A 12,387-nucleotide genomic window follows, 5' to 3' on the forward strand; every position below is an offset into this window, starting at 1 on the left:
TGAAACTCTCAAAGGAAAAAAAAAAAGATAATATATACTGGGCACAGGTTTGGAATTTTCATTAAACAAAGGCTATGCCCATCATTAGAAAGCAGAAACTGGTTGGTTTACATACATCATGCATTTAGAGTCAGCATAAAACAAGGACGTAAGACCAAATATGAAATGCAAGAAATACATCAAGAAAATAACTTTTCAATAAGGCAAAGGAGCATAGTGGTTCATGATGCTTTGCAAATACTGGAAGGTGACAGTCCTGTGTGACTCCTAACTTTGCCACTTACTAACCATCTGAAATCGGGCTACTTTATCTCTGTAAACCTTAGTTTTCTTATCTGAAAAACCAAAGGAAATAATAGCATTTTCTTAACAGAATCATTTTAAGGATTAAATGAGATAAAGTGTAAAAGTTTCAATATTAATAACTGAGCAAGTATAAGGTCTAGATGTCACAAGGTGAAGAAACAAGCATTTACTAAAGAATTTTACATTAGTATGGAATTTAGGGATTTCAGCTTTAAGATTACTTGACCTATTGAGTGCTGTGAGGTGTGTAAACCTGGTGATTCACAGACCTGTACCCCTGGGGCTAATAATACATTATATGTTTAAAAAAAAAAAAAAGGATTACTTGACCTGTAAAGCAACTCCTTGGGACCCTGGATGGCTCAATGGATTAAGCCTCTGCCTTTGGCTCAGGTCATGATCTCAGGATCCTGGAATTGAGCCCGACATTGGGCTCCCTAATCAGCAGCGAGCCTGCTTCCCCCCTCTCTCTCTGCCTGCCTCTTTGCCGGCTTGTGATCTCTCTGTCAAATAAATAAATAAAATCTTTTTTTTTTTTTTTTTTTTAAAGCAACTTCTTAAAAGCCCTCCCCACGGAAAATACCACACCCGCTATCTGCCACGGGCTTAATGCTCTAGAACTACTTGCAATGGGAGCCAATGAAGTATTTGAAGATTTAAGAAAATAAAATCCAGGGGTGGCAGGGTGGCTCAGTTGGTTAAGGATTTGCCTTTAGCCCAAGTCTTGATTCCAGGGTTCTGAGATCAAGCCCCATCGGGCTTCCTGCTCAGCTCCCCCTGCTTGTCCTCTTTATTTCTCTTTCACTCTCTCTCCCCTCCATCAAATAAATAAATAAAATCTTTTAAAAACTAAGTTCAAAGAAACCAGAAGAAATTATTATTACAGTATTTTAATTTTTCATATCCATAGATGCATTTGAGGCTGGTGAAGCCAGAGGAGGTAGGTAGTTGATATGCATGGAAAGGTATGATATTAAGGCTTTCTCCCTGTAGGAGTCTCTAGCCTAAGAAACTTTATTGCTTTTCTTTCCTTTCCACATAAAATCCTATAGGTGGCTCCGCTCCTGGTGCCTCTGTTTTTCTTTCTCATGACATCATGTAGGTGGGTATGTAGCTGGCATTTTTTACCTTTTCCCTTTAGTTGCTTTACAGCCAAGATCATCTTAACCCTCCCCTTCTAACATGCCTTCAGTCTTTCCCAGGAGCAGAGCTACAGCTCCCATCTCCAAATTCCCTGTCTCCTTTGTCTTATACAATCAAAGCTACACACTCCACACAATTTCTGGAACACAACAAAGAACTGACATTTAACAGAAGGATAATTGGAGGGTCACCGTCCTAGCATAGCATCACCTCCTATTCTCGTAGGTGTCCCCATCACTGACAGTAGGAGAATGTGGGCAGGGAGCCCCCTTACAAGGAACTGCCACCTTCTCTAAAGTAATTTTACTTATGTTGAGCTTGGGTCCAAAACCAAAAGTCAACCTTTCTTCACTGCCCACCTCTACCATATTCAATCATCCCATTATTGGTAAATGCAAACTTTGAGAACAAGTTCAGAAATACTTGCATATTAAAAGATGATGAAACCAGGAATATACTCTCAAAATTGTTTGTCAAAGTTACCGCATTCTTTAGATACTAACTTCCATGCTTGCTTCAGCAGCAGCTATACTAAAATTAGATATTAACTTCCTTGAAATGTCTCAATTATTTCAGAGATCTTTCTTCAGAAAGATCTTTTTGGTTCTTATCACTTTTCACAACAAGTTTTTTTTTTTTTTAACAAGATAAAAGAAAATAAAATTTTAAGCACAAGATTTTTTTCTATTTCTCTTTTCTTAACCAGCCTCTGAATGGAAGTTGTCTGACACGACTAGTTCACAGTGGTATTGAAAGCTAGCCTGGCATCAACAGGCCACACTGTTCTCCTACTGGACGTGAGCAAACTGAAAGGACACCAACTTCACATGATCTGTGTAACCACGACCACGCTGATATGAGACAAACAAGGTCATCTTACAAGTTTGTCTAACCACAAATGAAAACAAACCCTAAAATACCAAACAACCCCTTTCCTAACTAATGAGTGACCATTGTTTCTTTGCTAAGTACACTCTTTTCCTTCCTCCTGGTGGATAAGAATTTCTTTAACCTACACAATCATAAATTTTCCTCACTTTCAGACCAACCTCTGCTTTCTAACACCATCTTACTGAGATGCCCCATGGTTTATCCTGCTGTATATTCTCCTTTGTAGCAATAGATAATAAACTGAACTTATAAAACTACAGATGCGTTACCTCACTCCGGTCAGAATGGCTAAAGTTAACAACACAGGAAATAACAAGTGTTGGTGAAGATGTGGAGAAAGGGGAATCCCCTTATACTGCTGGTGGGAATGCAAGCTGGTGCAGCCACTCTGGTAAACAGTATGGAGGTTCCTCAAAAAGTTAAAAATAGAGCTAAACTATGACCCAGTAATTGCACTACTGGTTATTTACCCAAAAGATACAAATATAGTAATCGAAGGGGCACCTGTACCCCAATGCTTATAGCAGCAAATGTCCACAATAGCCAAACTATGGGAAGAGTCCAGATGTCCATCGACAGATGAATGAATAAAGAAGATGTAGTTTATATATACAACGGACTATTATTCAGCCATTAAAAAAATTAAATCTTGCCATTTGCAAGGATTTGCAAGGACTAGAGGGTATAATGCTAAGGGAGATAAGTCAATCAGAGAAAGCCATTATATGGTTTCACTCATATGTGGAATTTAAGAAACAAAACAAAGGATCATAGTGAAGGGAGGGAAAATAAAATAAGACAAAATCAGAGAGGGAGACAAACCATAACAGACTCTTAATCACAGGGAACAAATGAGGTTGATGGAGGGGAGGTAGATAGGGGGACTGGGTAATGGGGTGATGGGCATTAAGAAGGGCACATGATGTGATGAGCCCTGGGTGTTACAGACAACTGATGAATCACGGAACTCTACCTCTGAAACTAGTAATATACTAATGTTAATTAATTAAATTCAAATTAAATGAAATAATAAAATAAAATACTACAAACGTGTTTTCAGTGGTCTTTAGCTAAGGGGCATTAAAATATTAAAAGAAAAGAAAGGTTTTGAAAAATTCCAGTAGCAGCAGGATTAGCAACCAGATCTTTCTCAAGTAACTGAGGACTATGAAATCTAGATATGGATATAAAGATACACATTGCTTACTGATGTTGAGTACCTGTATGGTGTAATGTATGACATACTCATCATTTTTGTCCCTCTACAGCAGCCTACCCTAAACCTGAAGATTTATTATTAGTTTGTTTATTCCTTAAGATTAAGAAAAGGACCATTATACTACAATAACTCAACTATTGATTCCATTTTTACCCAAATTAACTTATTAGATGATCTTCTCCTTAATGTTGTTGAAAAGTCAATGTAGTAGGTATATTGTGATAGAGATATACTTTTGCTCGGTGGTTTGGCCACAGAGGACAGGACTTGAGTCATCATCATGATGTGAGGCCAACATCTGGGCAGCATAATTTGCCTAAAAGTCAGGGGTACTGCATGGGAGAGTGGGAAAGCACCATAAATAAAATTCCTGAAATTGCTATTTTTTTCCCCTAATATAAGCTTTGCCTATTTCTTTACAATTTAGGACAGAACACTATGCTGGGTGTTCAGAGATATGGGATCTAACTTTATTTAAGATATCTATTTGATTCCTTTTGACAAGAAACTGGATTATGTGATCTCAGTAAAACCACTAGACTGGGTTCTCCAATCCACTGAACTCAAAGGCTCCCTTAAAAATCTGTGATTTTATGGGTGCCTGGGTGGCTCAGTGGGTTAAGCCTCTGCCTTTGGCTCAGGTCATGATCTCAGGGTCCTGGGATTGAGTCCCGCATTGGGCTCTCTGCTTGGTGGGGAGCCTGCTTCCTCCCCTCTCTCTCTCTGCCTGCCTCTCTGCCTGCTTGGTCTCTCTCTGTCAAATAAATAAATAAAATCTTTTAAAAAAATTAAAAAAAAAATCTGTGATTTTAACAAAGGATGGTCTTTAAACCACTACATGTTATTTTAAAGATTTTATTTATTTATTTATTTGAGAGATAGACAGTGAGAGAGAGCATGAGCAAGGAGAAGGTCAGAGGGAGAAGCAGACTCCCCATGGAGCTGGGAGCCTGATGTGGGACTCGATCCCGGGACTCCGGGATCATGACCTGAGCCGAAGGCAGTCGTCCAACCAACTGAGCCACCCAGGCATCCGACATGTTATTTTAAACTGCAGTTCTCATGCCCTCATTTGTTGCTTAACCAACATTTATTAAGCATCTGATTATGCTACAACATGTGCTAAATTCTGGAGAAATAAAGAGAATAATTCTTGTTTTTATTCTAAGTGTGTGTGTTTGTGTATGTCTGTGTTTACAGACTGCAAAGTCTTCAGGAAAAGATTAGCAAAATAATAAACATTCTTAAAACCTGAAGACTGATTTTAAAAAAACAAGTATTTGAAAAATTGTCATAGGAAGTCCATGTATTAAATATTTTTTCTAGTGATAAGATTAAAGGATAGAAGTTTAAAAATAGAAGTTACTAGGAAGTGGAGCTTTGTTCAAGCTGTTAATTTACACATTGCAATTTTCTAATGATGAATTAAGCCCCTGACAAGGTCTACATTTTTCTTAGAAGTGTTCAAACAAACTGACCATATTGAGAAAGAAATCGTAGAACCTCCTCATTTTTGCAGGAGGCTGGCTACATTAGCTAGACTTCCCACACTGATTTCCCACTTTCTTATTCTCTTCTTTTCTTCCATTGTAGACATATGTGGAAGTCTTTTACACAAGGGGTGTCAAGATTAAAAATTTCTCGCTTAAAGCAATGAAAAGAGAAATTTATTAAAGTATTATTGATTCTGAGTCAATTTCAAATTTTACTGATAGTTATTGTGCAAAGTGGTGTGGTTGAATTCATATACTTGCAAAGCCTCTTTCTGTTCAATGCAAGGGTGGATTTTAGGAACACAGTAGAAAGGTATTACTAAAGAAAATACTCTCTTCCTGGGGCACTCACACCTACCCTCATTTTTCTCAACTATTTTTGATTCTTTCAATTTATATGTGCATTTTAATGAATAACCTCGAAGAAAATGTTGCCTAATTTAGCCAAGATCCATCAATGTATCTTAAGAAAGAGAATATAAAAATGTTTCCAAAGTCTGATGAATCTGTGACATCTTTATTCTCTAAAACACTGAAAGAAGAATCAGCTCATTTCTGAAGTATAAACTACATCATTTTTTTCCTTAATGGATTCAAGCCATTTGTTTCTAGACGGCAATATTTTTCTGTTTTTTTCAAATGTCACTGCCCTAATATGCTAATTTCTTAAAATGCCTGTTTGCAATTCATTTTTTAAATACGTAGAATTCTAATCGGATTATGAGATTATGCAAGTTAGCTCCGTAGTATTGAATCAATCCCCTTTCCTTTTAAGCAGTTATTCCTAAATATACTTTTAATTTTTCAAAGAGACACTACCCATTTTGGAAAAACAAAACAAAACAAAACAAAATGTTCATTACTATTAGTAGCCTTCTGATAGTGTAGGGAGAATACTAATAAAGTAGAGAAAACTGTAGAATGTGCATGACTTACTACAAAACCAGCTGTGACAGCATTTAATCTTTATTTTGGCATTTTCCTCTGATCCCCCTCAATTTTAGGCAACCCATGGATGTTACACATTCACTGTAACATGTGATATGATACACATTCACTGTATTCATATGAACAATAAACAGAGGGGACAATGTTTACACATGAAGAAAGGTTTACAAATTAAAGTCCCTGTTTAAATAGATTTCATTGGCAGTATTTTTGTTTTGTTTTGTTTTTTTGGTTTTGTTTTCTGTAGTAATTTAAGGGCTGTAGCCACAACCAAATCAATGCAGCACTGAAAAGACAGTAATATGTATTTTAGATGGTGATGTTTTGTCATTTCAGGAACTAATCTAAAGCAGCAGTACAAAGAATTTTTTCTGGAAATGGAAAATTTAAGATAACTTGTCATAAAGGTTGAAGTGACATGTACCTATTCAGAAGTGTAAAAGGATGGGGAAGCCATTAATATTCATTGAGTATCTACTATGTGCCAGACTCTTAGCAGAGACCACTTCATTTAGTCTTCCCCATAACCCTCTGAGGTAAATTTTATTATTCTTGTTCATTTGGTGGAGAAAAATGTAGCTGTGCAAAGCTAAAAAACTTGCCCAAGGTCATATATATGGTTAGATGTGTCTTCGATATTCAAACACAAAACCTCCCAATTCCAAGAATATGACTCCTTCAGGCTGACTCCAAAGAGGCTTGGGAAGGAGTTCAGATTGCTATAATCACAAGGGTGTGCCTTAGCCCTTGTCTGAGGAAAATGACTTCACAGGGTCCCACTTTCCACACAGGGCTATTAGGAGATGGAAGTGGCAAAACAGATCAGAAATTGCTTTCAAGTTTTCTACTGGGCAGGTGTGCCATTGCTTTAAGGCATCTAAGTTAGCGCTCAGCACTATGGGAATAGATCGTCAACAATATGACTTGATGGGTGGTTTGTGAATCTTTGTGTGATAGGAGGGGTGGGGGTTGGAATTACTGAAAAGCAGCAAGAGCTGAAGAGTTCTAATCTGAAAACATGGAGGATGAGGCAGGCTCTGCATATATATCTCACCCCTAGCCAGGTACTCACTCTGCAAACAGTCAGCATTTAGGAGGTCCTGACACTTTTCGTGGCACTTCACTCCACACTCCAAACACTTCATGCCTTGACGAGCAATGCCCCACAGGAGCCCTTCACACTCGTAACAGTAGGTGGGTGTAGTTGCCGTCCAAACTTCGAAGTTGTGGGGGGTAGTGGAGGACATGGGGTAGATCAGTGCCTGCAAAGTCTTCTTGAAGACATGTATTTTCTGTAAAGATAAGTTATAATGCCAGCCAAGTCAGTGGATTTGGAGAATTTCAGCATAAAATTATTTTATCACTTCTCCCTGAAAATACTATTTTGAAAGAGCCTCTTAGTTATTGACAAGTCATGATGGTAAGCACAGTAATTCTGCTCACTTATTTTTCTCTCAGCATTCTAGGGCCCAAGACAGTCATTTGAACACAAAGAACTCCCTAATCTCCCAGGTTGGACTGGGTTCCATTGTTGTGCAACTTCTTTCATAGCAGCAAGAGGCTCTAATTACTTGATAATGTCCAAGTCCTGCTACATTGTGAACTCTATGAGGCCAAGGATGATACAGATCTCCTTGGGCTAAACTGGTTGTTGACAAAATTGTGAAGTAGATGGGAAGTAGATTCTCAATGCTGACACCAACCCTCCAGAAACATACCTCTTTTATATTCTACTATGGCCTCTCATTCCTGATTCTGTATTCTCCCTAACACTTCCACCCTTCCCAGCCCCGAAGTATGCTCATTCTATAATTCCTTCTGTAGGGGACTGCTTTCATTGCCTATCCTTTTGGAAGGAATTCATCAACTAATTCATAGGAGACCATGAGCAGTAGGTAAAGGCTAAAAGTGGCATTCTCCCATGGCAATGATAATATTTTAAAGGGAGGTAACTTTTTTAATTAAAATTTTTTTAATTAACATGAAATGTATGATTTGCCCCAGGGGTACAGGTCTGTGAATCTTCAGGCTTACACACTTCACAGCATTCACCATAGCACATACCCTCCCCAATGTCCATAACCCAACCACCTCCTCCATACTCTCCACCCCCCCCAGCAATCTTCAGTTTGTTTTGTGAGATTAAGAGTCTCTTATGGTCTGTCCCCCTTCTGATCCCATCTTGTTTCATTTTTTTCCTTCCCTACCCCACAAACCCTCTCAAATTCCTCATATCAGTGATATCATATATTTGTCTTTCTCTGATTGACTTATTTCACTCAGCATAACACACTCTAGTTCCATCCATGTCATTGCAAATGGCAAAATTTCATTTCTTTTGATGGCTGCATAGTATTCCAACTTTATTTGTTGTATACATATAGGGTTTTTTCTTCTAAAAAGTTTTGAGGTACAATTTCTTCTAATAGATCAAAATATGCCCTAAATCTAGCACAGGGCATTATTCTAGTCTCCAGCCTGAGCAAATTCTCTCCATCTTATCTTTCTTCCTTTTTTCCAGCCAACTTATCTTTCAATTCCTTTTTTAGACTTTTTAAAAAAATTTTCATCTTTACAGGCATATTCCATCCCTTGTGTTTACTCTTATTTTATAAGGGTACCCATCCATATGTGTATGTGTATATATGTATATATATATACATATATATACATATATACACATATATACACATACACGCGCACGCACACACACACACATATATATGATACCCATATACATATATATTTTTATTTTATAAGTTTTTAAAGTTTTTTTATTTATAAATTTGCAAGTTTTTATGTTTTATATTATCTATAAGTATTTTATAAGTTTTATATTTTATAAGTTTACATATATATGTATGTATGTATGTGTGTGTCTGTATATGTATGTATGTGTGTGTATATATATATATATATATATATATATGTCTTTCTTTAAAATTTTTGGGAGATAGTATCTTTTTTTTTTTTTTTAAGATTCCATTTATTTATTTGACAGAGAGAGAGATTACAAGTAGGCAGAGAGGCAGGCAGAGAGAGAGAGAGAGGAGGAAGCAGGCTCCCTGCTGAGCAGAGAGCCCAATGCAGGGCTCGATCCCAGGATCCTGAGACCATGACCCGAGCCGAAGGCAGAAGCCCCAACCCACTGAGCCACCCAGGCACCTCCGGGAGATAGTATCTTCTAAGGGACCAAAATACACCCAAAATCAAGTGTGTGGCTCTGTTCTATTCACCAGTCTAATATATATTTTTTGTTTTTTTAAAGATTTTTAAAATTTCTTTTTACCCCCTTTCTTCTCCCCCCAATTTAGGGTCTCTTCTGATTTGGTTAGCAGACATTTTTCTGGGGCCTTTGTCATCCTTTTAGTACTTTATGCTCTCATTCATATATTCCTTTCTGGATAAAGTGACAAGGCAGAAAAACTCACTACAAAAAAAAAGAACAAGAGGCAGTACCGAAGGGTAGGGTCATAACTTTTTATAGCGTATCGAAGGCCTTTCAATGATAAGCCACTGGTGCAGTAAAAAACTCACTGCATGAGTAGCCAGGTGACTTGGGTTCCCTGGCATAGAGCCAATCACATGACATTTCACATGGGTTTTTTCAGGCCGTATTTACAACCAGTCTTCCAAATTTCTTTTCTTAGTGTCTAACAGTGGTTATCATTGTCCCTGCCACATACTTGGGAGACAACACATATTTTGTGGAGTGAATGCTCTGCCACTTAGGAATCTTATAATTCACAGAAAGACTTAGGTCTCTAAGGCTTACTTTCTTCCCTACATATCCACCTACCTGCAGTATTATTTTGAAGATCAAATTGTATGATGGTAAGCAACGTATTATACAGATTTCAAAATACTAAATAAATACCAACTGTTAGTACTCATAGTGGATTTTCCAGAAACCACCATAGGTTGAAAGGAAAGAGACTTGTCTGGATGAGTCCTTTTCTGTGCTTTTCGTTTCTAACCACGTAGATGACTTAAAAAAAAAAAAAAAAAAAAGTTTTATTTTTTTTGACAGAGAGAGAAAGAATGAGCTGGGGGGAGAGGTAGAGGGAGAGTGCAAAGGGCAGACTCACTGTTGAGCTCAGAGCCCTCATGGGGCTCCATCCAAGGACTCTGAGATCATGAAGTGACCTGAAGTCAGATGCTTAACCTACTGAGCCACCCAGGAATGCCTGCAGATGACTTCCTGAAAGAAAGACTATCACTCTCTGAAGTTACATTTACAGGTAATTTCACACAACTGCCTCATGCATAATAAATGAATATTTATATAAATCCTGCAGGAGCCTAGCATTTACAAGAAACAATTTTGCATTAATAAATTAATGCAAAAAATAATAAATTTTGCTTTAATAATCCTTAAATCTAATTTCAAAATATCTTAAACCTCATTTCAGAGTATCTTCACAGTGTTGAAATGACCAATTTTCCACAATTTTTCAATTCCGCTGTATAGTAAAAGCATGTTCCCCTTTCTTAGTACATTCCCCTCACTGTGTGTTTTCCCAGAATATGTTTGGTCATGGTACTGGGAGACTCCCTGCAGGGAGTTAAGCTTCACTGAAACTTTTTCTAACTTTTAAACAGCAAGATCCAGCCTTGCTATTACATGAGTTTCAGGTCAAGACTTGCAACACTTCCCGTGAATCTACAGAGCAGCAGTATGACTGAATATGGGAGTAGGAGACCCCCATATTAAGGTTTATAATACAACTGGATCTATCCTTTTCAATAAATACAGCTTAAGCCAAGTAAGTCTTTCAGCTTCCTTTCATAAGGAAAACGTCTTATCTTGCAAAAAATTGTTCAGAGTTCTTTCAGAATTGAAACTATGTATTATTCATGGTTGCTTCCATTGTAACGCTTAGCGGAGTGGGTATCTTCAATATCGTTAAAGTGAATTGAACAATTCTCGCCATAATAGATTTTCAATCAGTTGTCCACAGACGGCTTCCTGTTCTAACTGAGCTGAAGGGGTATGTATGTGTAATGTAGCATTTTTAGTTTAGGTTAAAAAATAAGTAAGAAACTTAGTTATATTTGCAATCACATCAGGTAATTTGTCATTTGTCTTAGTAGGGAGAAGTAATTTTAACCCAGTAGAACACCAGGGTGGAATAGTCTGCTAATGAACCCAAGAAAAGTAAAATATATACGAATTTAGAAAGCAGGGTTAGCTAACAGGTTGTTCTGAATGTGAACTTATCCATATATTTCAGAATAAGTAAATGATTCATACATTTTCTCCAGGTCCCTATGTGTGTATTTTCTTTTTAGTGAATTCAAGGGATATGTAGTTGGTCTCCTTAGGTGTAATAAATATAAGAAATAGTTCCTAAAAAATTAAGCATGATAGAAAAAAAACAAGAGAGTTCTGAATAGACAGCTGAGAAGTTTTCATTGAAATGTTTTGTTTGGTTGGGATTAAAGAGCCATGATCTACTTCATAAAAAAAGAGAGAAGCTAATTTAAAAAAAAAAAAAAAGGAAATAGGGAAAATTTACTAGACAGCATAATGAAAATCAATTGAATGGGACATTAAAATAAATCTAACATTTAAAAGCTACAGACACCAGAGAAAATACTGGATAGCTCACCAGAGGGTATATATCCCCAGTCTTAAAGAAATGAAAATATGCATCTTTTTTATTTGTGATTTTTGGGATATTAGTGTTGTCTATCAAAGCTGAAAATTACTCTAAAATAAATGACACATGGAGGGACGTCAGGTTGGCTCAGTCAGTTAAGTGTCTGACTCTTAGTTTTGGCTCAGGCTGTGATCTCATGGCTCATGAGATCCAGCTCAGCCCTGGGCTCTGCACTCAGTGGGGAGAGTGTGCTTGAGGATTCTCCCCTCTGGCTCCCATCGCGTTTGTGCATGCTCTCTCTCAAACAAGTAAACCTTTTCTTAAAAACAACATATGGCAACATTTCCTACTGAAGCAAAGTATAAGATGCAAGGATGGCACTTTAGAAACTCAGGAAGTGAGTAGTTAGGAAAGCATGTACAAATCTATCTCATAAGAAGGGATTCTTACTCTCAGGAAAATACTTCATCCAGAGGTAATGAGGTACTTTCCCAGCAATAAAATAAGACTAGATCAAACCAGATTATAAGCAAGGACCAAGAGTGTGAGAGTTTTGTGGAATAAATCAAAAAAGATAGGGTAAGGAGCACTGAATAAAACAAAGGGGAAGAAATCAAGGGGAAACTCCAAAATTAGCCACGGACCATAGAAAATGGGAATCTAATACCATTAGGAGTTGGATTGAAAGCAAAGAGATTTTTTTTTTTTTTTTTAAATGTAGTGCTTTTTACTAGAAAGATAACTAGTTGCAGTTAGTAGGATCCTAGCTGACACGAAAGGTTGG

The 12,387-nt window shown here is 37.2% G+C and overlaps 1 protein-coding gene across 2 annotated transcripts in view; it reads right to left on the reverse strand.

The window, feature by feature from the left end:
* UNC13C (unc-13 homolog C) overlaps positions 1–12,387 on the reverse strand; it is a 599,404-nt gene that overhangs the window by 354,476 nt on the left and 232,541 nt on the right. For both annotated transcript variants that reach the window (XM_044230120.1, XM_044230119.1), the window contains exon 10: positions 7,073–7,292. In XM_044230120.1, the coding sequence (XP_044086055.1) occupies positions 7,073–7,292 (220 nt within the window). The remainder of the gene's footprint in view (positions 1–7,072; positions 7,293–12,387) is intronic.

Source organism: Neovison vison, chromosome 13, assembly GCF_020171115.1.
Source record: "Neovison vison isolate M4711 chromosome 13, ASM_NN_V1, whole genome shotgun sequence".
Taxonomy (NCBI): domain Eukaryota; kingdom Metazoa; phylum Chordata; class Mammalia; order Carnivora; family Mustelidae; genus Neogale; species Neogale vison.